This window comes from Mastomys coucha, unplaced genomic scaffold (assembly GCF_008632895.1).
Source record: "Mastomys coucha isolate ucsf_1 unplaced genomic scaffold, UCSF_Mcou_1 pScaffold7, whole genome shotgun sequence".
Taxonomy (NCBI): Eukaryota; Metazoa; Chordata; class Mammalia; order Rodentia; family Muridae; genus Mastomys; species Mastomys coucha.
This window is the reverse complement of record NW_022196913.1, coordinates 34,982,667-35,009,737: the sequence shown is the minus strand read 5'-3', so window position 1 is coordinate 35,009,737 and position 27,071 is coordinate 34,982,667. Positions and strand designations below refer to the sequence as shown.

At 42.3% G+C, this 27,071-nt stretch overlaps 1 protein-coding gene across 3 annotated transcripts in view; it reads left to right on the top strand.

Moving 5' to 3' along the window:
• The window catches only part of Exoc2 (exocyst complex component 2), a 164,324-nt gene extending 137,820 nt beyond the window's left edge, over nt 1-26,504 (top strand). For all 3 annotated transcript variants that reach the window (XM_031359066.1, XM_031359067.1, XM_031359068.1), the window contains exons 24-28: nt 15,008-15,063; nt 17,483-17,605; nt 19,694-19,755; nt 22,441-22,500; nt 25,047-26,504. In XM_031359066.1, the coding sequence (XP_031214926.1) occupies nt 15,008-15,063; nt 17,483-17,605; nt 19,694-19,755; nt 22,441-22,500; nt 25,047-25,140 (395 nt within the window). In that variant the 3' untranslated portion in view covers nt 25,141-26,504. The remainder of the gene's footprint in view (nt 1-15,007; nt 15,064-17,482; nt 17,606-19,693; nt 19,756-22,440; nt 22,501-25,046) is intronic.
• The last annotated feature ends 567 nt before the right edge of the window (nt 26,505-27,071 follow it).

The following is a 27,071-nucleotide window of genomic DNA, read 5'->3' as shown; positions in this document are numbered from 1 at the left end:
CCCCTGTTTCCTAGAATCTAAGAGATCAGAGTCACAGTAGTGAGGCTCAGAACAGGGCAGACAAAGTGGTCGAAAAGAAACCCAGAGGTTGTTTTGTGCTAAGCTTGGGTACTCACAGCCGTGTGTGTGTGTGTGTGTGTGTGTGTGTGTGTGTGTGTGTGTGTGTGTGTGTGTACTTGTGTATATACTTGCATGGGGAAGGGACATTTTTAATGGAAAACCATATGAATGAAAATTATTGTTGCTAGCTCTGCCCTCCCCAGGACCAGGGTGTCTCTTCATAGCTAATATACTATTGAGTTTTGAGTGGCTATAGTCAGCTTTAAAGCTGCTGCTGGCCTTTAGACCATATTGTGTAACATGGGATTTTGCAACCACAGTGCTATACACAAATAAGGAGTGGTAGTGAGTTACACGTGTTAGTATGGATCTGTGCACCTGTGCATGCTGGTGTACATGGACATGGATGCACATGAGTGTGGCAGCCTGAGGTTACTCTCAGATATCTTTTCTTTATTTCTTTGAACCTTTATCTTTCTGCCACAGAACCTGAAACCCAGGTTTTTATTAGACTGACTAACCAGTGAGCTTCAGGGATCCACCTGTTTCTGCTCCCCTAATGCTGGGGTTGCAGGGGTGTGATGTCACTTCAGCTTCTTTACACAGGTCCCCTGCTTGTGTAGTAGGTATTTACTGAGCATGGAAAATGACAAACCAACAGGGATGGATACCTAAGAGACAAGAAATGTGAAGATACAGCTTTGCTTCATTTGCTTCTACCACCCACATGTCTTAGCCTGCCTCTGTGGGTTTTGGTTGCTTTTAAATTTCTTTTTCTTTGTGTTCCAGACGTGTCAGGTAAAATAGATTATAGTTTGTAGCTACCAATTTTGAGCAATTCAAATAATTCTGAGCACTGAGTTGAAAAAAATTATATTTCAAATATTCCCTCTTTTATATATAACCATTATAAATTTGTTTTTGGTTTAATCAAAAGCAGCATCATTCAAATGCTTTTTGTATGGCTAGGACTAAAAGACAATTTTGTTTGGTTTTATTTAAATTTCCTTGAGAATTTCCTACTTGTGTATTGTATTCACATCATTTCTAACCCCCCTCTGTCCCTCAACTCCCCCTGTGTCCCTATCACCCCCTCTCAAGTTTATGACTTCTTCTTCAATTATTATTTAATATGTATTCCATTGAGTGTTGTTCATGTGCAAATGTGTTTAGGGCTGACTGCTTGGGGTTGAATAACTTATCAGGAGGCTCATTTATGGCGAAGACTTACTCTCCCTCTCCCAACAGCTTTGAATCCCCTGAATTGCCATTGTGAAGGTGTATTTAGGCAACCACATTGTTGAGATTTCATGGTATGTCTTCCTTGTCATGTCTAAATGACACCATCTAGCTGCAGGTATCTTAGTCCTCTGCCTCTGCCTTTGGAAAGGTTTTTCCAGTCCCATTTCCATGTTGTGTCCTGAGCCTTAGGTGTAGGGGTTGCATTATAGATGTATCAGTTGGGGCTGGGTCTCTACTCTTTGCATTTTGATTAGTTGTGGGTCTAAGAAGTGATTGTGTATGTGTGAGAGAGTATATGTGTGTGTATCCAGAAGACTAAAACACTTCTTTTGCGAGATTAGGAATATTGTGCTATACTGGTCATTATAGTTTGGAGGCTTTACCACAGAGTAGGACTCCAAATACTTTTTTCCCTTGGCCTTTTGCACAGCAGCATCTGATACTATGAGAGGTAGTCTTCAGGGAGGGGCTTTCAGGTCAGTGAAATGTGGGTGTCTTGTCAATAAATAAGATTTTACCTTCACATTATGTAATAATCAAGGGTTACAACAATAGCCTATATTGTTTGAGGAGTCTCTTTGGTTCCCTTGACTAACAACTCGAGGAAAGATTCACATGCCTATCACTGGGAGTTTTGTTAAGATCTGTGGCTCTTGGGTCATTATCACCCCAAGTGGCAAAGATTCACATAGATAGATAGATAGATAGATAGATAGATAGATAGATAGATAGATAGATGGATGTTTACACATACACATTATATATTTATTTCTAAATAAAACAATATGATTTCCTATTGCTTTTTCAAACATCCTTGATACTGTTTATCTGTTCTTTTGCCCCCTATATTGCCTCCTTCCCATCTCCTCAGTTAAAACCCCCCATTTTTCCCATTTCCTTCTTTGTAGTAGCAGTTATCCTCTCTAGAACTCTCCTTCTCCATGGTCCCTTTTGAGGATGATTATAATTCAGAATGGAGCTTCCAGTGCTTATTTTCTTTTTTCTATGTAAGATATGATTATTGGTTCCTGTCACTTCCCTTTCAAAACACTTTCAGGGATTTTTTTTTTTTTAAACCCTTCCTGTCTTCTCTGTACCTCTCTGCCCTTTCTATACAATCCGTCTTGTACCTGGGACCCTGTGGGTTCACAGGATTCTGAGGTTTGTCTCCAGTGTCTGCTTTATGAGAGCCCTGAAGCATATATAAATCTGCATTGGGGGTGGGAGTTCTAGTAAAGCATCAGCTGCATGGCTGTGTATGGCATGTACTTGGATGAGAGTGTTAAAGCACAGAGCGTCTGCATCATGGAGCTGTCCCTACTCGGTTACAGTTGTTCTGGCTGAGTGTGTCCTCCAGCACCACAGATAAAGGTGCTTAGTGAGCATTTAATGAAGTAATCACTGCTAGTGTTGTGCTCTCCCCACAAAGAAGCAAAAGCCACCCACTCTCACAGCACAGTAGTTGGCCATTGTGGTTAAAATTTATTCCAAACACTAGGGTGCTAACTTCTGTACCTTTGAAAATAAGATCTGAGCCATTTCCGAAGAATCCATAAAGGAGAAAGTTGAAGGTCTTGGGTAGACAGGAAGACCTTGGACACCCCTCCTTTCGTAGTTGAAATGTGTTTGACAAACCTGGAATTTCCCTTTCTTGGCTTCTCAAAAAATACCATTATCAGCAAGCTGATTAATTAATGTGGCAGTCGGGCAGGAAGGTGGCTTAGCCTGACAGCCTGGGTTCAGTCCCCCAGGCCCCAGTGACAGAGGGAGAAAGCTATTTCTACAAGTTGTCCCTTTGATCTCCATATTCTCATGACCACATACACATATACCAAAGTAAATAAATGCATAAAATACAGTTTGCCTGACTATTACATGGTATAAGTAAGAGAGAGAGAGAGAAAGACAGAGACAGAGAGACAGACAAAGACAGAGAGACAGACAGAGAGATAGAGACAGAGAGAGACAGAGGGAGAAGAAAGATAAAGACACTTGAAATAAAAACCTCAGCAAGTAGCTGTTTTAAGTATTTGGAACAAAGTGAAGCATTTTGTGTCTATCAGAGCAAGTTAAAGAATGTTAGTAAAACCTGTATTGTACAGGGTACTCAGGATATGCCTTTTTTTTTTTTTGATCAATTGACTTCAATTTTCTGATAATACCAAGCACTAATAGTCAGAATGTTTGAGTGACAACCACAGTAAATTCCCAAATATGATATACTTGAAAACCCATTCTTGCTTTTTGAAATTGCTGTCACTTTTGGTTACAAATGCTGTGACAGCCTGTGATTATGGTGACAAGGACTTTTAGGAATTTTCTGTAAAATGTATATCATGTTAGCAAGTTTGTGTGTTAAAGAGCTTTAATAATAGGTTTTATAAAATTACAGAAACTGTCTTCATGGACTTAAAATATGGTGGAGATGAAAAATGTAATATCTTGTACTCTGTTGTTGGGTGGTATAAAGAAAAGTGGTTTTCATTCTTGGGCTTTTCTTTCTCTTCTTTGTTGTTTGGTGCTATGGCTTGTGTTTTTATATTTGCTGGGAAATGGGTCTACCAAAAAAGAAGGTCTAGCAATTCTTGTTTTGCTTTCATTAGAGATAGTGCTGCTTGTATATATGAGAACCCACATGGAACAGCCCTGAAAGTAAACTGTTGAACAAGGGTGTACTTCGGGTGGGACTGTAGCCCCGCTGTCCAGCTGCTCACTAAACAACTGGCTACAGAATAGTGTATGCAGTGACTGAGCACTATAGCCCAACATGCATGCATGTGCACAGTAACCACATACTACAGGTCTGTGTGTATGTGTGTGTGTGCGCGTGTGTGTGTGTGTGTGTGTGTGTGTGTGTGTGTGTGTGTGTGTGTGTATGCAGTGACCATACACAATAGCCCAGCATGCATGTGAACACTAGAGGTCAACATGTGTGTGTGAGTGACTATGCCCTACAGATCAGTATGTGTGTGTACAGTAACCACCCACTATAGATCAGCACGTGCATGTGTTCTCATATGTGTGAATGTGTATGTTCACAGAGACAGGGATCAGGAAACTTTTGCCCTTGTAGAAAGGCAAGAGCTGCTACAGTCTACTAGAAACCCTATTTCCCATCCTTATCCTGCCCCAGTGCATATGGAACTGCATGTTTGTATGCATGTGAACATGTAATACATCAAATGGTATACATAGGGATTACATAGTTCATTATGTAGTAGTTATACTTTAAGACAAAAGAAAAAAACTCCTTTGAAAGAACTCGACAGGGATAGTTCTTTAGTGAAAGGTAAAGGTACCTCTTTCAAATACAACTGCATTTATTTCTTAGTGTGACAGTTTCTCACTTATAAAAGCCATTTAATCTGGGCAGCAAAATAAAGTGGACTTAGAACTGGGCCTTCAGATTATTTAACTCCAACATACTTGTCATACTGTGTAAGTCTGAAACCATCTATTGTGCTGCTGTTGACTAAACTCCTGACCTCTCTGGGGAGAGGGCTCTGCTGTGTCTTCCTGATCTTTGACCATGGAAGTTTATGTTACAGTGGAGCTTTCTGAATCTAGACCACAGCCACCACAATGTCCAGACCCCATCCCATTAGCAGTGCTAGACATATCATGTGATACATGTTTTTATAAGATAGGCATTCCATATATATATATATATATATGCATGTATATATATGTTTTGTATATATACATATATACATACGTTTGTTTGTTTGTTGTTAGTTTTTTTTTCTTTTTTGGTTTTTTTCAAGACAAGGTTTCTCTGTATAGCCCTGGTTGTCCTGGAACTCTGAAGTAGACCAGGCTGGCCTTGAACTCAGAAATCCACCTGCCTCTGCCTCTGCCTCCCAAGTGCTGGGATTAAAGGCATGTGCCACCACTGCCCAGCTGCGTTCTATATTTAGATCATGTTATAGCTTTAGGTATAAATATACTTGTATTGACAGAGTTAAAATTTGTCTACCTTTGATTTGAACAATCCTATAGATTTTTAGATTGTGCTTCCTGGCAGCAAATATGTTTTAATCGCCATAGGGAGCCATGAGCAAGTCCTTCCTTTGGCAAAGCTATCAGGGAGAGTGAAGGCATTGCAATTCTTTGGCATTAAAAATCTGCATTAAACTATTGCAGGACACTCAGGATATATTTAACAGAGTACTCGAAAAACAAACTTCTTGTGAGGAGAAAGAGCAGCTTGGGTCTGGAGTGAAATAGCCATTTGAATTCACATGTGTGAAGGAAGATTGCATTATAAAGAGTCAGAAACAAAATCCCATGTATGAAATGAGGAGCTGAGCCCTCCTTTATCTTGAAAAAACTCTTGCTCCCCTTGGGCTGTGCCTTGTCCTCAGAACCATCTCTGACAGCTCTACAAATAGAGACTCAGGCAGGTAGACAGCTCCTGGGAAGCCAGAAGCACACTCAAGTCCACCGTCCTGCCCTTTCTACTCAGCCTCTCTCTTCTGCCATTGGATTCAGCAGAGTGCAGAAGCAGCACTTTGTGGCTTTAATACTCCAGCAGATGAGTGACTTGTGCAAAAACATAGGGCTCTAGAGATAGACACTTGTTCCCGGATTCTTACCATGGAAATAGGACTTGACTAATTCATAGCTGTTGACTTCCAGTTTTTACATGACTAAAACTTTTTAATTTCTAGATCAATCCTTTGATTTAATGAGTAAAATTACAACAATGGGCTACTCCTTATCAAAGGATTAGTATATGGAGCTAGATGTTGAAGATGAGGGTCACACCTAGTTCTTTCTCTGCCCCACAGTTCATTCCAGTGCTGTGGCAGCCTCGCTACTGCTCACTGTTCTCATAAGCCCAAGAGCAGCTCTGCACCTTCTGCATGCAGGTGCTAGGCAATGGGCATGCTCCTCACAGTTGACATTTTTCCAAGAGGCCACAGCTCAGTAGCCTGCTTCCCAACAATGCTTCCATCCCAAGCATCCCTTTCTTTAAACTGGTCTTCTTGAGATTTTGAAAATTGAACAGTTCCTATTTATGCAGTATTATGTCCAGAGTGGTAGTTCACAGTGTGAATAAAAACACTCATTTGCATGTAAAGAATGAATCTTATTTTGTTGTTACTTTCACTTTTCCAGTTGAGACTGCTTTTTAATGAAAGGCTTGGTGAGGGGTTGAGGTGTGTGTATGTTTGTGTGTGTTTGTGTGTAGTGTGTGTGTGGTGTATTTGTATGTGTTGGTGTGTGCGTATGTGTCTGTGTGTGTGGGTATGTGTGTGTATATAGTTAGTTGAAACAAGAGAGTTATAATTTGTCAGTTCATGTTAATTCTGTCTCCTTTTAAGTCTGAAATTCAGGATATTAGGTTTATGAAGGATTGGATGACTTGTGTGCTAATTCTGCAGAGTATACTGTAACATGCTTTGTTAATCTGATGCATGGTCCCTTTAACACATCAAGTAAACTTCTGAGAAGAGGGTGGGTGCCTGTGCTCCTCTTGCCTATTTCTGTGTCTTGAAAGCTGTTTGTCTAAACAGAAAACAGCACTATAAAGGCAGAAGTTATTCACACACTCACAGTAGGGCCACCTTGCCCCTGAGCATACCTTTAAATACCTTTAAATAAGTCCATATGGAAATGAACACTAAAACGGGAAGACTCGTACCTCCAACAGAATGCTTTCTCTATCCCAACAAAAGCTAATTATATTGTGTGATAGTTAGGCTCCTTTGTCTGTTATGCCAATATTGATAAAGTTTCTGACAATTTTTTTTTTTTTAAGAACAGGCGGTAATCTTTATGTGTCTTTAGAGTATAGTTGAATAGATAATTTACTTGAAAAAAACACCCCAGGCTTCTTTCATGTAATGTTTCAGTTTGACAATTTAAAAAAGTACATTGTGGGATATTTATAGTATTTTTCGATCTATTTTTGTCAGTAGACGAGGAGTGCTAACTGATTTAGGGCACAGGGGTTAAAAACAGGAAGTGTGGTGTATGAAGTAGATTGTCTCCAGACTTTCCAATTCGATTTCTTGAAGTATTGCCTACCGGGGAGTGCCGGGTTTCAAAACAACACTAGCAGAGAACCTTGAGTGAGTTTGTCTGCAGAGAAGCAATGTCAGCTGTGCCAGGAAGTGTTCCATGGGGAGGAAGGTGTGCACTCTTGGTATGGGCTCACATGGTACAGCATGCTTTCTGTAGCTCCTTCTGAGACTTGAGACAGGCAGAGGAGTGAAAGGTTTGCTTGCCTTTGGCTTATCTTCTTTCACCTTCAAATTTTGCTTAAAATTCTACTTGATTTTTTTTTTTTCAATGAAAAGTTTTGTCACATTACTGTTTAAGAATTTTCAATGAACCATTGAGTTGGGACATGTTGTAGCAGCAGAAAACCCATGTTTAAAATGCATGGAGAAACAAGATCTCTGTTTCCTGTGGCCTTTTGAATGGCAGCTTGGCAGAATCTACCAAGACTGAAAACCTTTGAACTCAGCAGTTCCACCTCTGGATTATCCTATTAAAATACATGAGCCAGGTGACACATACCTGTAATCCCAGCACTAGGGATACCAAGGAGGATGATTACCCAAATCTATGACATTCTGGAAAGGGCAGAATGGTGGGTGGTTGGAGAGAGAGAAAGCTAGCGGCTTCAAGGTTAATGGAGAAGGAGACAACAATGAGAGAAGCAACAGTGATGTTTCAAGCATAAAGACTGTCACATCACTGTAGTGCTGAACATATTCCACTAAATCAATAGAATGTGCATCTCTAGCAGTGGCCCTATTGTAGACCATTGCCTCTGTTGCTAGGGCCATCAATCAGTGTATCAACTGGACTCCCCTAGTGACGGCAGCGAGGGTGGGTTGGGGGCTTGGGAGGTGGGGCGTGGCAAGGCTAGAAGGCAGTGGGAAAGCCATACTTGAATGGGAAGAAATCTGTTCAGAGTAGGAGGAGGATTGCATGTATTCCACTTGACATTACTAAAGACCCAGCTTGCTCTGAAAAGCAGGTTAGTTTGGTTTGGTTCTCTTTGTTTACCTTTGTTTCTTAAAAAATGTGATATAATTAAGTTTTAAAAAGAGAATTGTAATGTAACCTCTTTTTATTTAATTCATTTATTTTTTTACACTCCATATTTTATTTTCTCCCCATTCACCCTCCGACTGTTCCACATTCCATACCTCCTCCCCATCCCCTTGTACCCACATGGATGTCCCCACCCCACCTGACCTCTAAACTCCCTGGGGCCTCCAGCTTCTTGAGTGTTAGGTGCATCATCTCTGAATGAACACAGACCCTCTACTGTATGTGTGTTGGGGGCCTCATATCAGCTGGTGTATGCTGCCTGTTTGGAGGTCCAGTGTTTGAGAGATCTTTACAGGGATGGGAAATGGAGAGGAACCTGAGGAAAAGAAGGTCCAGTGACAGGCCCAAAGTGGGATCTAGCTCTAGGGAAGGTCCCAAGGCCTGACACTATTATTGAGGCTATGGAGTGCTCACAAAAAGGGACTAACTACCCCCTGAAAGACCCAGCAAGCAGCTAAAAGAGTCAGTTGCAGATATTTGCACCCAGCCAATGGACAGAAGCAGCTGACCCCTGTGGTTGAATTAGGGAAGGCTGAAAGAAGCTGAGGAGAAGGGTGACCCTGTAGGAGGAGGACCAGCAGTCTCAATTAATCTGGACCCCCAAGATCTCTCAAACACTCAACCTCCAATCAGGCAGTAACTTCTTTTTACATATATGTGTATGTGTGTGTGTGTGTGTGCGCGCGCACACACACACAGGCAAAAGTGTGGAAGAATATACCAGATTGTCAGGTCTCATTCTCAGGGGAAGTGATGAAGACAACCTTCATTTAATGTCTAGTTGTTCTTAAATGAGCCCATACTTCTATGTTTATATCTTTTCAACGGGCATTTAATTTTTAAAATTTTAAATTTTAAAAAAGTGTAAGAAGACGAGCCTGATCATTTTTAGTATATTCTTTCTTGTGGGTGCATCCTCGGCAGCTTGTTCCTATTATTAATGAAAAGAATCAAATCTGCCTAACACCTTGAGCATTTTCCCAGACATTGAGGAGAACTCAAAGCTCAAACAAACTACCTTGTTTCCAGCCACCCTTTAACCACTTTTCGTTGAAATTTATGGGGGAGCATTACCACATTGTTACCAGGAAGCATTCTCATGAAATGGACACACAGAAACACCAGTGTTTAGTCAACAAGGGATGGGGTCGTTTGTCACAATGGTGCCATTCTCATGCACAGTAGCCTTGCCTCTGCCCAATCCAGGCTTTACTGTTTGCCTGATTAATTTTATATCATATAGCTATTTTCTTGTTTAAGAATAGTTTACTTTGCCGTTTTTTCTTATATGTAAGACAGTCAGGCCATTTATTATATTAAACCCGGGTGTTGTTTATATCAGCTCTAAGCTCTGTGGGGAAGATCTCTGTGTTTTCCTCAGGGCCTGAAATGGTGCCTGGTCCAGAATACTAACATTAGGTTCTCACTGTGTATTTTTATTAATAGCATGCTTATCCCTAAAATTTTGTGACTTTCCTGCATAAAAAAGAAGAAACTGACAAAATGAACAGGAAGCTTCTATTTGAACTTGATGTGTACAAACACTGTTTTCCTTGTGGGAGAGTCTGGTCCCACAGGCTCACTAACTGGAAGCCCACCATTCGAGCAACAGCTTACAGGACCTCGATCAGAGCAGAGGCAAACTCTGTTCTCCCTGGGGAATTTCCACACTAGGCTTCTAGATTAATTGCTAAGTGATCGTCTGGGTTCATACTGTGTGGGTGGGGACACTTTGTTGGTCAAATATCATGACACATTCTAATTTCATATTCAGAGCAGAGAAGGTCGATAATATTCTGAATGCTCAGAAACTGCTTCTCATTCCCTCAGTTAAGTAACATGGAAAGTTGTGGGGGTTTATCTAAGTAGGGCTCTTAAAAACAACACTCATGACTACATCATAATAACCTGACACTTCCCTGCAACTTCAAGAAGCAAGTCAGTTTTCCTCTTAATTACCTTCACACCCATCCCCCTCCCCCCAACACACACACTGACCACCTTTTCCTAATCAGGTCTACACTGTACATTTAGCACTTCATGGTTATTGCCATTGGAGTACAAACTAAAACCCAGGTTTTCTAACATACAGGCTGTCCCTTCTGTGGTCCTGTCTACCTGAGAATTGCTGTAGTATCTAGCACATTGTGGGCACTGAGCAAAACTGCTACAGCTGGATGGCATAGTGAATTAGTTTCCATGTATATACCTGGAGTTTCAGAAAATACAGCTGTAGTTAGTGCATTTTATACCCAGTGTGCCTGTCAGCCAGCTGTTTGTTTTTGTCTAAAGCTGTTTTCCCTTGGCATGTGTGTTCTTCTTGAGACTTAATAGAACACTTGTTCCACTGAAGCCTCATCTCTTTTGGGGCTGCAGGATGTGCCTGCTCTGTGCACTTCTTACAGCACATTGGTGGTGTTCACATAGGGCAGGTGGGCACTGTTGAAGAATGAGAGAATAAACAGCATATTCATAATGGCATTGTTAGCAAAGAACTCATTATAATCACTGCCTTTCAGGGTTGGCCATGACTTGAGTTGTCTGAGATCATGTGGCTAGTGATTGGCAAGCCAGAATTTGTACCGTAGTTGTACCCTTTGCCACCTCACGCAACATAAAAAGCAGTTAGCAACTGTCAATGTTAATGATATTAAAATAGAATAAAATGTGACAAGAGAAGCCAACATTTGCCACCAGAGTAGACTACAGTATGGCTCCTCCCTCATAAGTTACCTACCTTGTAGAAGTAGCCTCCTCACAAGAAATCAAGTTCTGGTCCTGCCCCCAGGCACCAAAGCCAGGGACTTTGAAATCCATCCTACAGTCCCTGCTACCGTCTACCTCTAGAGCATAACTGTTTACTGTAGGCATTTATCTGTACAGCTTCCCTGAGATCAGCTTCTTCTGCCTTCCTTTCCTTTCTCACTTCTCAGTGATGGAAGAGATGGCAGGCTCAGCATTGTCCCTGAGGCCACACGTGAGGCCCACCCTCCCATTCCTAAACTCCAACTGCCCACAGCCTTAGGAATTAGGTCTCCATTCTTCTACCACAGTGTCCACAGTACAGACACCAGTGTCCCAGATGCTTGGTCCAGTCTGTGAAAGGGCACAGAGCTGCACAGACTTCGGCGTGTCCTCCATTTGCTGTAAATCACTGCTAGATTCCTTGTGATGCCAAACACAGGTAACTGTTTCAGTCCTTTCTTTAGGGAAAAATAACAAAAAAAATATGTTTGTGTTGATGCTTTCAGTATTCCACGTTGGCTATTGGTTGAATCTATGGGCATGGAGTCCCTGCATATGGAAGCCCAACAGTGCATTTCTTTTCACTAGTCAGCAAAAAGCGCATTTGCCAGCGGCTTGCCACCACATGAAGGGTCAGGCAGAGTGGCCATTTCCAAACATAAATGATACCCAAGCTGGCACTTTGCCTTAACTTTTTTCTACCTTTACTTACTGAGGGTTTAGCCAACTGAGAACTTCAGCAAATGAAGAGAGCAAGCAAGCACACTTGTTACAGATTGTTTTACACTGCTTTTCTCTGCCACAGAAAACCCTTTTATATAACTGCCTTGTAAGAATTTGCTATATGTGACTCTAAACACAAACTCACTGCAGTAAATTGTAATCAAACTTAATGTAACTGTGTGGTCTTCTTTCTGGGATCATCAACATGATCTACTTAAAAGGACCCAATGTATGTAGATATGTACCTAGTAGTTTACCTCATAAGAGAATTTTAAGAAATCTGTATTAACAAATAAATGAATATTTGTAGCTACTTCCTTTGAATGGAATATGTTAGTTCACTTGACAGTAAACTCAACAGGAGGAAGAGTCCCAAGAGCAGGCACAAGAGTCACTGTGTAGGCCTAGAACTCAAAATCCTTGTGCCTGGGTTCTAGGATTGCTGGCAAGCTCCATCCTAAGCACCTTTATTTTGTAATTGTGCTACACAGTAGTATATGCAGTGCTTTGGGAGAGCAACACTTTGCTTTAGCAAGATCCAGCTCAGGCTGCTTGCACTTTGCAGAGCTGGTCAGCATCAGCCTGTTACTTCTACCTCCAGTGCCCGATGAACCGCTTAGGTGGAAGAGCTGTTTCTGTCCCTCTCTCTCCCAGCATGCCCTATAGCCTCTGAAGCATTTAGTTGTTGTTTAGTGAACACTTAGTTGTGTTTTTTTCTATTCATAAAAGTAAAACTTCAAGAACTATAAAACTCTCTTTCCCAAGGTTAAGGCTTCCTCTGCTATTCATGCAAATCCTGCAATAAGCTAATAGGGGAAACCTGTTTTTATTTTCTTCAGAGTTTCTCTTGGAAATGTTCTTTTTGACTAAGTATTTCTTACTAGCATTCTTACGTACTATTTGCTATCACAGCTATGCATTTAGAATTGTGCTAAGTATTTCTTACTAGCATTCTTACGTACTATTTGCTATCACAGCTGTGCATTTAGAATTGTGTTGACAGCCAGGGCTGTCTCTGCTATGGGGTACTTTGTTGATGATGCATGGTGTAATGTTCTTGCCAGACGTTTTTCCTGTCAAGGTCAGAGGCGGGAGCTGCGTATAGTGTGTTCATAGTATGTGGCCGCTGGGCATGTGCCTGCCTTGCTTGAGTGGAAGTTTAATTTTTGGCCTAGTAGTCAGTGCCAGAGCTCTACCCGTACATGTGCAGTCATTGTTGCTGGCACTGACAGAGCCTTGGTTTCACATGACAGAGGCTGTTGAGGTTTAACCCTGGCTCCTTAGAGCATCACTGCTCTCATGCTGGGCTTGGGTTTAGTAATTGTGCATATTAGGAGTATAGAGATGAGCATGTACGAGCTGCTCTCCCACAGAGACCAGACTTTTGAGTGGTACACATTCATGTGCCCTGCTCTTAACATCCAGAGTGATGCTCATGGCCCAGCCCTACATTCCCCGCTGCTGCAGGGGACATCAATGGCATGGCCTTTCTTTGATTGGAGAAGATGCTGTGTTCTGCAGGTTTGTATATTCTACTTTCTTAGGTCCCTTTTTAGCCCTGCTTCCTACCCTTGGAGTTACACCTGTAATCCTAGCACTCAGAAAGGGGAATTAGAATGATCATGAATTCAGAGTCATCCTTAGCTGTATAATGAGTTCAGGGTTAGCTTGGAGTGCAAACTATTTTGTTTCAAAACAACCAGGAAAAAAAAATTGTAGTTAATGGTCTCTGCCTATCCAAGCTATGAGTAACATTGAGAGAATACTGCCCTTTAGCCTTTGTAGTTAATTCTAGAAGATAGTCTAGAACATCCCATTCCAAAGGAAAGCAGTCATTTTGGAGTTATAGGAAAACAATACTATGCTTTTGCGTTTTTCTTGTACATAGCCATGATGGCCTCTTAAAGGGCATGGTGAGCTGTAGGACATGCACACGTGGTCACCATTAGTCCTCACTGCAGTCTGGCAAAAGAGGTGCAGAATCTATATTCACTCAACAAGTGGAAAGGCTTCTCACCAGAGGTCACAGCTAGGAGGCAGTTGGTTCAGAAAGCTGTGATGATGTTCTGCATCCATAAGGATGCTGCTGTTAACTCAAGCTGTGCACATTAATTCTGGACTCACAGTCTGATATCTTTATTATGTCCAGTCTTTAACTTGTCTTATAGAATCGGGTCTAATTATGTGACAAGTTTTTCTTTTGTGTAATAGGGTACATGGATGGGTACATATGGAGTGCACACCTATGTATCCTGCTCTATCACTGTTTACCTTAACCCCCTTGAGGCAGAGTCTGTCACTGAACCTGAAGTTAGGCTGACATCCAGGAAGCCCCGATGATCTTCCTGTCCCCCCTTGTATCCCCAACTCACCGTCTCCCACAGAACTGGAGTTAAAGGCACAAACAGCTTTGACCAGCCCAGCACTTTGCATAGGTGTTTGCTTTTCATGCATTTATGCCTTGCATAGCGAGCACTCTAACCCACTGAATGTTCTCCAAGACCTTAAGGTTTCCTACTTTGAAAGTCAGTCATGAGCCAGAGACATGGCTTAGCAGTTTAGGGGCACTAACTGCTCTTGCAGTGGATCTTGTTTTGGTCCCCAGCATCCATGCCATTTAGCGTACAACTGCCTGTAACTCTAGTTCCAGTGGATCTGATGCCCTCTAGCCTCACCAGGCTCCTGCATATACATGCTACACTTAAACACACATATGCACATGTGTATGCACACACGCGGAGAGAAATTAATTAAAGTGATTCCCTAGAATCAAAATGTCATTCCGTATAATGCTATGATGTCTAACATGAGTCTTAGAGATTGCAGCACCCTTCTTTGATCCTCTGTACTTTCTTTGTCTGATATACATGTGAAATATAAAGATGTTTTAAAGTTTTGATTTTGAGACCAACTGATAGTAAATTCAGAACAAACAGTGATAAGAATGAAAAGAGGTGAAAGAAAATTTCTCGTTTAAGCTGTTTTGGTTTTTACCTCTCTAGAAATGATCCTTTCACCCTGTTGATCTATAAAGGAAATGGACAGTAATGGTGTTATTTTCAGTTTCACCTCACACCACTTTGGAAGTTGCATTCTGATGCTGCAGGGGAGAGGGCTGGCTGAGGATTTCATTGAGTGCCTTTCCCTTCCCCCATCTTGATTTCAGGTGTCAGGAACTATTTAAAAGAAGCATTGGTGAATATAATTGCTGTGCATGCAGAGGTAAGCTGTCATTAGCTGTTCCTACGAAAGTAGGTAATTGAGGGGGAAGAAGGAAAGAAGTAAATTGGATTATTATTCACAAGAGGGGGGTCTCTTTTCCCCCTTCAAAGGTATCTTGGGTATATAAGTAAAATAGAGCTCAGCTTTTGTGTGTGTATGTGTCTCTCTTTGTGTATGCATGTCTGTGTGTGTGTCTTTTTGCATGTGTCTGTATGCATGTATGTATGTGTATGCCTATGTGTATTGGTGTGCATGTGTGTTTCTCTTTGTGCATTTGCTTGTTGTGTCTGTATGCATGCATTTTGTGTGTTTGTGTGCTTGGGTATGAATGTTAGTGTGTGTGTGTGTGTGTGTGTGTGTGTGTGTGTGTGTGTGTGTAAAACTGAGGCTTTTCCTGAAACTACACGTTTTATATGATCATTAACACTGAAGTTAGTAAATTAATTGTGTTGCTTTGGTATGTGTAGATGTTACTGCCCATAATTCACACACCTGTTCCCCATAGTTATCATCTGAGGTTTCATACTGCCATTCTTCCTGGACATCCTAGGAGTGGGAGTCATTCTGAGGCATACTGGAAAACAAGCTGCCACCTTTGGTGATGCAGCAACCATTGCCGGCATTGTCATGCAGTTACTTCACAGTCTAGAACTCACATTGCCAGCACTCTCAAGCTGGCTCATAGAAGAATGGGAAACCATAAAGGCCAAAAGGCTTACTACTGTTACTCAGGTACCTCCTCCGCTTAGCTCTAGCTTCCAGGCAGTTGCTGGTGTGGCCTTCATGTCTAGAAGGTTTGGAGACCATCATGGTATCTAGAAAAATATAGATAAGGACAGCAAAAGCAGAAGGGCATGACAGCAGAGAAAACAGAGGTGATGTCTCCTCCTTACATTTCCACGTTTTAGCAGAGGAGTTTGTGAGCTCCTCTCTAGAAAGATTTTATGGGACTTAACTCTGGCAGGTATTGGTCTCGTAGATCCCTGATTTTATTTAAAAACATGAGCTAATTCTTGTGTGAGTTTCTTTTGAGATTAGAACATAAATGAAATCATTGGTGGGAAGGAACATCATGTATGCAGAGAGCAGAGGAACCACAGATATCAAGATTGTAAGAGTCAGTCTGGTCCTGTTCAGAAGGTTGGCTATTCGCCACTATCAACAGCTGTGATATTATTTAAGTAGCAGCCTTTCGTGTCCCCTTTTATTTTAGCCCAGTAACCCAAAGGAGATTTCACCAGGGCTACCATTTGTGATAAAATCTTAAATTGCCAAAATATTTGTTGAATACTCAAATTGTTGGGTTGACACAAATATTTAATTAACATTAGCACCTCAAAGTGGGAACAGGCAAGGCTAAAAAGAAAACATTCTTTAATTTGTGAATTAGCAGGATAAAATACTTTACTAAACCTCCAGATACAACATTGTCATATGTTAAAATCTGAAATAGGGCCACCAGGGTGGCTCAGCAGATGAAGCACTTGTTGCCAAGCTTGATAGACTGAGTTTGATCCCCAAAACCATGTAGTGCGAGAGAGAACCAATTTCCAAAAGTTGTCCCCTGGCCTCCACATACATACCAAGGTATATGTGTGTGTGCGTGCACACACACATACGGGGGGGGGGGGACAGAGGGAAAGAGGGAGGGAGGGAGAGAGAGAGAGAGAAGAGAGAAAGGGAGAGAGGGAAGAAGGGAGGGAGAGAGAGGAATACACAAATAAAGAAATAAAATTTAATAATACTGTTGTTTGCCAAATACAAAGAAATAATGTCTTTGTAGCACACAGTAAAACTGGAATGCTTATCCAATACAGAATAGTGAAACTCTTCTATATTTATATGACAGTTTCTCACTGTGTTACCCAAGCTAGACTCAAACTCCTGGGTTGGTACACTCTTCTGCTCATCTGTTTGAGTAGTCAAGATGGCAGGTGCTCACCACTACACCAGTACTCTCCTTCATTTAATCTTTCTTTAATTGTGGCACGTATGTACCAGAGGGTTTACACACACACACACACACACACACACACACACACTTAGAAATTTTGTTTCAAATAAAGGAGACATATAAAAAAGACAAAATTTTCAAGACAATTTTCAGTCAACATCTGCAATGCCTTTAAAAACTGAAGGTTTTTTGTCATTAATCAGTAAATACAACTAAAGTACACATCTGGGGACTGGAGAGATGGTTCACTAGGTAAAAGCACTTGTGGCTCATAACCATATCAATTCTAGGGGATCTGATACTGTGTTGTGATTTCCATAGGCACCAGGCTACATCTGGCACACATACATATGTGTAGGCAGAACATTTACACATACACAATAAAATGAATCTTAATATCAAAAGTTTACATATAAGTGTGTATCATTTTATTACTGTGTCTTTTTGTTCTAAACCTCCCATCAGGTGTTCACTATTTCCAAAGAACTGGTGCCACGGGTCTTGGCCAGAGTGGTAGAAGCAGTCTCTGAAGAGCTGAGTAGACTGATGCAGTGCGTCTCGTCCTTCAGCAGAAATGGAGCACTGCAGGTACCAAAAGAAATTATTTTAAATAGAAAACTGAGTATTAGCTACCAGCTTTATAGGCACTTGTTACAAATTGTCCTGTGGACCATAGCTGTCATCCTGGCTGTGCGGCTGTGTCTCATTCTCTGAGCTGTGATCTCACTTTCCTGATGGTGTGTTACTGCATCTCATCATGAAAGTTGTAGTTTGTCACAGTGGCTCTCCCATATCTGTACTACCAGGGCAAGCTCCCTAGTGCTGCACCTGCTAGGCCACTCAAAGCTGCCATTGACAGGAGACAGGATCATCTTTCCTGCTCTTCTGCACTCTCAGCCAGCTTACCTGCCTAAGCCTCCAGAACTATCCAGTCAAGGTGTGCTGGAGCCTCAGAGGGGCTGCACCAGCTCTCCCACTCTCACAGCCTCGGGGCTGGCTCACCCTTGCTATCGCCATCAGGGCCAGCTCCATTGTGTTGCCCAGGCTAGGTGCAGGGCCAGCTCTCCATACTGCAATAGCCAGTGAGGAGGCAGGGCTGGGTCTCCTGTTCTCATGGCCCTGATTGCCACAGGTAATGATGTGGGAGGGTGTCTCTCCTGTACCCACACCACCTCACAGCAGTCAAGTGGTGGTGGTGCCAACGATCCCTCTCTTTTGCCCTTGGTGCTGGCTTATGGAGCCTGCTCAACCTGGGACAGCTCTACTTTCTGAGCTGTTCCAGACACAGGGCCTACTCTCCTAGTGCTGTGGCTGCTGTGGAGCTGCGGGTGGGATAGGGGTGGGGGAGAGGGAGGTCTCCAGAGTACTGCTGCCAGTGAAGAGCAAGGCCAGTTCTCATGCACCCAGTGGCTGACTCAGCCAGGACCATGTTCTCTAGGGATAATATGAGCCACAGACACTGATACAGACCCCAGTGGCTTTATAGCCATGGACCCAGACATGGCCCTTGGCAGCAGCTCAGGCTAGGACCTTCCTCACCATGGCTCAAGGTGGCAGGGCTGGCAGTTCACAACAGGCTACTCCTCTCCACTCCTGAGTCTCCAGTTCCACCTCTCTTCATAATGTTCAAGCTGCTCCATGTCTCTTTCTCTCCCATCTGTCCACCCCATGCTTGCACATTGTGGTGGCGCCTGATGCAGGCTGGCAGTGCAGCTGGCGGGCCACTGGGTGATATCCTCCTACAGGCTATTGTCCACAACCTGCCTGCCCTGTGATGGGGAGGGCGGGTCTATGGGCAACATGGCAGTCATGGTGGTCACCAGGTCTCTGTGTTTTGTCTCCCATGCTGTGCAGCCTAGATTTGATTTGATTTGATTTGATTTGATTTGATTTGATTTGATATGATGTTTATGTGTCCGGGAATAGGACAGCTTTGGCTACCAAGCCAGGCATCAAGTTAGGATGTTGTCTTTCTTTTACATTAATTTTTAGCTATAGTAAGGGTGGTTTGGGCTTCATCTTTCTATATGTGGATTCGGTTGTGGTTCTGTTCATTGAGTGGGTGCTTGCCCCACTGAACGGTTTGTGGCCCTTGTTGAAATCAGTTGGCTCTCATTCTGCATCATTGAGCTCCATGCCTGTCATGTCTGGTGCCACCCTGATGGGAAAGTGCATTTAGAAAATGTGAGGCTTCCAAACATGCTGTTTTCCAGCATCATTTTAACTTCTCTGGGAACTTTTGCATTTCCATATGAATTTTAAGATTAACTTGTCAATTTTCTTTGCTCTTTTAAGCTTATTCACAAATTAAACAGAGATTAGATTGGCTTCATAGAGCTTGGAGAGGAGGCAGTGTATCTAAAAGGGTGTAGTAGGTATCAGGAAGCAAGCCCAGCCACTCAGGCTAATGTTTCAGGTCTGCCCTTCTTACTATCAAACTAAAAGGCAAATACTAGTCAGGTAGGTAGTAATTCTTACGGCTGTATGGCCAGCCCCTGCCCACACAGTCATATTTGACAGGAGGATTAAAGGAGACACTGGTATTTTAAGACCATTCTTTGAGAAGCTGTTGTTCTGGCCAGCCTGGCCTCCAGGAAGAACGTGGGACTGTCTCCTTAAGGCTTGCTGTCATTTGCTGCCTAACACTTGTCACTCTTGCCTTTTTCTCATCTTTAGGCCAGACTTGAAATCTGTGCTCTGAGGGACACTGTAGCCATTTACCTGACCCCAGAAAGCAGGTAGGATGCAAAGTGTTCCTGTGCAATTCTACTTCATGATCAGAATCGCCTTTCTTGTGTATTGTGTCCTCTGTCAGAAAACTTACAAAGAAAATGTTCATAAATTTGTGTTGAAATAGTTGATATTTCTTCAGAATTTTTTTACTAAAAAGCTCAAGCCTACAGTGATTCTCAAGACCACTTCTTTAGAGAACATTATAAATTCAATTTTTTCATTCATTACTTAGAAACCTTTGTCTCATAAATAATATAGCCAAGTATGACATACTTTTTTATTTTTATTTTTTAAAAAAGGCTAAGGAAATTAAGTCTTGCTCAGATTTGCAGAACAGTTTAAGTGTTGTAAATATCACAGAGTAAGAGGAAGCCTGTGGTTTCTTTACAAAGTTTTGTAGTGGAAAGTTGATGGTAACTTTTAGCTGTTTTGAATGAAAGTCGGGATTTCCTACTATTGAGACATTAGTAGGTCAGATGTACAGAGTTGCCTGTGTGCAGAGCTGTTTGCCTCACTCACTGCATTGCCGGGGAGGTAAAGCTGAGCTGCACCGTGAGCACAGGGCCTGCAGGAGACCACTCATTTCATTTCCAGTGTTTGATAACATGGTTGTGCCATCTCCTTACAGTCACCATCACACTTTCATTATTTTCTTTACAAATAAAATTACCTTCCTCCTACTTGCCATGGTATATATACCACAGCCATTTCTAGATGACTCCTATGATTGTTGTTTAAAAACACATTTTCCCAACCACTCTTTTTTTTGTGGAAAATGATATAGATGATAGGAAGTACCAGTCCATATCGCTTAATATGAGTGTCCCTTAAACTTAACCTTTGTGAACTAGGTTCCTTGTTTATAAAAGCAAGATAATACATATTGAATATCCTGTATCAAAATACTTGTGAACAAAAGTATGTTCAACTTTGTGTGTGTGTGTGTGTGTGTGTGTGTGTGTGTGTGTGTGTGATGTAAAGACTTATCTTGAAGATAGAACTTTTCTAAACAAGGAATGTATTTATGTTTCATTACACCTATACATATGACTAAAGGTAATTTAATAATTTCTTGATCATTTAATGCTTGAGAGCCTAGAGACATGGCTCAGTAGTTAAGATTACTGGCAGATGTGCCAGAGGATCTGGGTTTAAGGCCCAGTACTTACTTGATGCCTCACAATCTTCAGCTCAGTCCCAGAGGAACCAACTCTCTCTCCTACCCTCTACATCCATCAGTCATGCATGTGGTACATAGACATACATGCAGTCAAAACACCCGTGGGCATGAAATAAAATGAGCATGAAAAAAATAGTACTTTGTATGGAACTTTCTATTTTATTGGTACTCTAAACATTTCAAATCTTGGAACACATTGAATTTCAGATTAGAGATGCACAACCTGTGAACTCCTAGACAAAATTTTAAGATCAATAGCATGTGTCTGGTCACTTTCGTGTTCCACACAGGACAGAATGACCTTCATCTTCATCACCAGTCTTTTGTTCTCACAACAAAAAACAGTGGTACAATGTGTTTGTGTCGGTTAATCCAGGCCTGTGGGGAAGGAGATGTGGTAGTCACCGTAGGGAGGGACTTCCGGCTCCCTCAGGAAAGAGGAGAGCCTACTGACCAGGAGAAGGCGGCCACATATGCCAACACACACTGTCCTCGCACACACTCTGCCTCGGCTAGGGAGGACAGAGGATTCCCAGAGGCATTTTTGTGACTCTGTGGGGATTTTTCATTCTTTTAACACGCCCTTAGTTTAAGAAACATTATTCAGACATTCACATCCTGGTCTATCATTAAAATGAAGAGTATCATTTTAATACAAGATAGGAGATACCCTCCCACCTTCCCCAATCCCCCAATCAGTAGTGCTTACATTTATTTCTTCAAATCCACTAGAACAATAGAGGACATGAAGATCAAAACCATTCTTAGGAACAGTCATTATCAACTAAGTTTTCCATTGTGATCCTCATTCCTCTCAATAACTCTTCTGGTACTTTCTACTTAGAAAAAACTGAACATACTAAATAGGCAGTTTTTCAATTCATTCATTTACCTTTCTCACAATAAAGATAGTATTCAAAATTATATGTAAATATCTTCCTTTCCTGTCCACATTAATTCTGATAGGAACTAGTTCCTGTCCCCCATGTCTACTGTGAGGAGACATGGTGGTAAAGAAAGTCCTGTCCTTGTGGATGCTGTGACTGTCTTGAGTACTGTTCTGCCACACCATCTGTCTCTGCTTACTCTCCTCCCATTTGCACAGTTGCTTTACCTATAGCTTTGTTAAAAAAAAAAAAAGTTCCCTTAGCTCCTCTTTCCCCTCCACCCCTGCCTTGCACATGCACACACGAGAGCACACACACACACACACACACACACACACCTGTGTGCATAGACACCACAGCCTCCCCTCTCTCCTGAGCAGCATCACCGTGCCTAGGTCAGTCCCTGGCGTGTGCTCAGAAGGCCCTGCCGCTCTGCTCACTTAGCCTTGCTTCTACTTTTTCTTTTTCTGTTGTTTTTCACTTTTACTTTTTCTCACACATCTCCACTTCACTGGCCTTCATCAGTTACTTTACATTTAAAGGGTGCTTAGGAATGCCTACAGTGACCCCTATGAATTCTGCTCAGAATGCGGACTGTGAGCTCATGTGCTTTTGTGTTTCAGGTCTAGTTTTAAACAGGCCCTGGAGGCCCTGCCTCAGCTTGCAAGTGGTGCGGACAAAAAGTAAGTTCTGGGTGTTCTCCTCAGCACACTAGCAGAGCTGAACAAGCTCTAAGAGCCAGAGACTCACTGAAAGTACTGAGAGTGGCTCATATAAGGAGAGCCCAGGCTACCCTGGGATGCGGTGTGCTGGTTCCCCTATGCCTCACTTACTGCCAAGGGACAGAATGAATTCTGTCTTGTAGGTCTGACTTAAATACTGATGGATTTTATAGTTTTAAGTGACAAGCACAGAGGACATAAGGCATTGGGCTTCCTTACTCAGCTGCAGCACTGGCTTCTGTAATGACAAGAGAGCGGGATGCTGCCATCCCTATTCCCACCACCCCTACTTCTGTGCCCTGGCTTAGACACACGTTGGCTTCTATAAAGCATGGAGAATTAGACTAGTTGCATACAAGGCACAGAACAGCTATGTCATTACCACATTAATGAGCTCAGCCTGCGTTTAAACTTTACTTTTCATATAACAGGAAGTTGTGGCCTGAGGGGAAGTCTAGGCCAGGTATCTTTTGTAAATGCCAGTCTAGCTTCAGCTTAGGCAGCAGAGACCCTGTATCTCTTTCTCTGTTACCATTCCTAGTTAAAATCTACCTGCCTTTGCTTGGGGAAGACTCACAATGCTAGATTCTGTGGCCTAGCCCAGCGAAATGCTGTAGAGAGAAGGTACCTGGTCTAACTGTGGGCATGAAGAATGAAAGGGGAGCAGGCCCTTGTGTGAGTCTGTCTCACAGTCAGGAAAGCAGCAGCAGAGCACCCTGTAACACAGAGTGCCCTGCTTCCTTCCCTGCTTTCGTTTTGCCTTGGAAGTCATTCTGAGCCCTTTGCGTTTTCTTGAAATAAAAGATAAAAGGTAAAAATAGTCACCACTATTCTTAATACATGGAACATGTTTCAAAAGGCATTTCAGCGTCAAAACCAACCAATAACTGACTGTTTGAGCTGACATGCTGCTGTTTCAGTTCTTGTGTGCCTGTAGTGCCAATACTCAGGAGCAGGCAGATACCTACCCGTGGAAGTCTGATGACTTACATCCCGTCCCCAGAATCAACTCCTCAAGTTATCCTCCAACCTGCATGTGTGTTCATGTGCCCATCCCTTCCATATATCATGCAGACATTCTCTTTCACTCAAAATAATAATAAATATAGATGTTTATTTAAAGTTCTAGAGCAACCTGGGCTACAAAGTGAGACCTCCACATATATGCTGTGGCATGCAGGCCAGCACTCACCCCCCTAACACACATACACACAGTAATAATAATAAAATAAAATGAACAATTTAATGAGTAGGGTGAGAGATGATCCTGTCTTCTGGGACCATTTCTACTGTGTGTAGAAATCACACTCGCTGCTCTGTGATTTCTGCTCCAAGCTCCTGCCCTGAGTGTCTGCGTTCAGTTCCCCAGAGGTCATAGAACTGGAAAACAAAAAGAATTATAGTTTTTCATGATTGTTTGGATAATGTTAAGACTAGATCTAAGTGTTATTCTGTTCTAGGATGGACTCTAAAGAAGGAGTGTAAAGAAAATGAAGATAAATACAGACTTATTTAAGTTAATAATGCATTCTTTGACCAGCCTCTTTACTTTTAGTTGAGATATTTCTATTGCTGATTAAAATTCCATAGGCACTGGCTTTTTTGGCTTTCTTCTAAACACAGCATGGCAGTCAGACCTGGGCCACCAGCTCCCTGAATGTTTGCTAAGTTGTTAAAGCTGTTGTGATGGCTAATCTTGACAGTCAAATTGACATCCTGGGGAAAGGGAACTTCTGGCAAGCAATTGCCTCCATCACTGTGGCCTGTTGCATGTCTAAGGGGCATTTTCTTGATTGCTAATTGATACAAGAAGAGCCAGTCCACTGTGCACTGTACCATACCTAGGCAGGTAGCCTGGCCTGTGTAAGAAAGGTGGCTTGCTGTGAGCCTGATGGCAAACCAGTAAACAACACTGCTCTGTGATTGCTGCTCCAAGTCCCTGCCCTGAGTGTCTGCCTTGTGTTCCCCATTTGATAGGTGGACTATAATCTATAATCCAAGTAAATCTCTCCAAGTTGCTTTTGATCATGGTGTTGTATCACAGCAACAGGAAAACAAACAACCACCTGATCTTAGTTAGAGTTACTCTCAGTGATGAAACACCATGACTGTGAGCAACTTGGGAGGAAAGGGTTTGTTTTATGCTTTTACATCACTGATCATCATTGAAATCAGGGCAGAAACTCAAACAGGGCAGAAACCCGGAGGCAAAGGCTGATGCAGAGGCCATGCAGGAGTGCTGCTTGCTGGCTTGCTCAACATGGTTTGCTCAATCTGCTTTCTTATACAACCTAGGACTGCCAACCAAGGGATGGCACCATCTACAATAAGGTGGGCCCTCATCCATTAATCGTTAATTTGGAAATGCTTTATAAACTTACCTACTTATGAAAGCATTTTTTTCAACTGAGGCACCCTTCTCTGATGACTAGTTCATATCATGTTGACATACAACTCACTAGCACAGAATGTTACTGTCAGAATGTAAAATTCTCTACTCCCTTCAGGTTACTGGAAGAGCTGCTCAACAAGTTCAAGAGCAGTATGCACTTGCAGCTCACTTGTTTCCAAGCTGCATCTCCAACAATAATGAAAACATAGACTCCGTGGAAGAAGAGCATCAGACATGGAGAATGGACACTGCCCTCGTCCTGTGCCAGAGATTCCAGTCTAAGCACTGCATTTAACTTCTCTTTTCCCCAGCATGGTGGTGCAGAAAGATGCCGATGGGCATTTAAACTACCATAATATAAATGTCCAAATAAACAGTTCTTGTTATTCCTAGCTTTGGTCCTGTAAGGCTATGTAGCATACTCTTCAGAATGTTTTTGCTTAGCTCATTGTTTCTTGGTGTGATTTTTGGGGGTTTCTCTAGCATAGTCCAAAGCAGCCTGTGGTGGTGGTGTGTGTGTGTATGTGTATGTGTGTGTGTGTGTACTTCTCAGTGTCCCTCTACTAGGCCTCATTGTTGGCAGTTTCCAGCCCAGACAAGGCATTTGAGAAGAGATTTGAAGTCACAGCTTTTGGAGTTTTGTCCTAAACTTTAAAACCACCATTTCATACAAGTGGTTCTAACTGCTGTTTCATTTTCTCTTTTTTAAAGAAAAATAAACAGTCTACATATAAAACTGTTAGTATTTGGATAATTTATGATCCAGAAGTCCTCGGATAAACTCTGAATTTCATAGTCTGACTTTCATTTTTCCCAGTGCTAAACACTGAAGCTTCTGGTTCTCACTCACCCTTAAGCTGATGTACCACTGTGCAGTGGTGTGAGGAGGGTTCACAGGGACCTGTATGTGGAGGCTCTGTCACACCCACAAGCCCTGTGGAAGGCTTGTGGTCTTCAATGCAACCTAAAAATGAAGCCAGGCTCCTCTGCAAAGGAGCCCTCCTTCCCTCCCCTCCCACAGGCCCCTCCCCTCCGCCACTTCCCGAGCTGTGAAATGTCTTGCTCCAGAGCTGGGAAGAGGCTGCTCTGGCACAGGCTGTGTTTTGTAAAGATTTGAGGTGCCCCGGGTGACCAGGCACTGAGCAGTGACTCACTGCCGAGTGGCTTGCGCAGTACAATCAGGTCATTGTGACCTGCAGGCAGCTTTCACCTCACTCCATCCTCCCTTCAGCTTCTGTTGTAGTTCACTCTTCGGACAGACCTGTGGATAATGTAAGTTCCTCTCTGTCAGTTGACAAAACAAATTCCATGTCACTTTTAGTTCAGGTAATTCCAGAGCACAGCATATGTATGTACACTGTGGATTATTTGAAGTGAATAAATTTATGTTTATTTATCACAGTAACTGTGTGACACAATAACTGAAAGTACAAATTTAATCCTTCCTTGGCAAAAAAGTGTGTATAGCATTGTCTCCCTAAGTGCTTGATATTATATCTAACATAACCAAACTAAATTCCAAAGTAGAAGAACAGAACCATTTGTATTTTAAACACCTAATAAATATAGTGCACAAAGCCAGTAGTCATCCTTCTTTGTAAGACCTCTAAGTATCTTTATTTCACCATTTTTATTAGCTCTGTAATTGTTTATATTCCTGATTTTAAAATCCAAAGTAAATAGTAGAGTTCTCTCTTTTATCTTGTGTTTGTGTCTTCATTGTTAGACACCATTTATCAAGTGTCTTGTTAATTTCATTAGGAGTGTACCGGACACTACCTCATAGACAGTGCTTAGGGCAACCTCATAGGCTAACAGAGAGATGAATTGCTTCTGAGACTTTAAGGCTGGGAGGCGCCTGGAGACCCATGCTTACACTCACAACCCTGGTTTCCTGGCCCTGAACTTCACCACAACCCACTTCTTCCTCCCAGTTCAACACAGTTTTTGTCATCCTTCCCCTGGGGCCACAACTCAGGGAGAGCACATGAGCATGAGGGTCGATGAGCTCCAGCAACGTAGAACATGGAAACATAGAGAATGGAGGGTGGTGGCATAAGATCCCATATCCAAATGAGGGGACTTAGGGACAACTTCCAACAAGTCATGGGGGACTTCTTAGAAGAAGGGGATTTCGAAA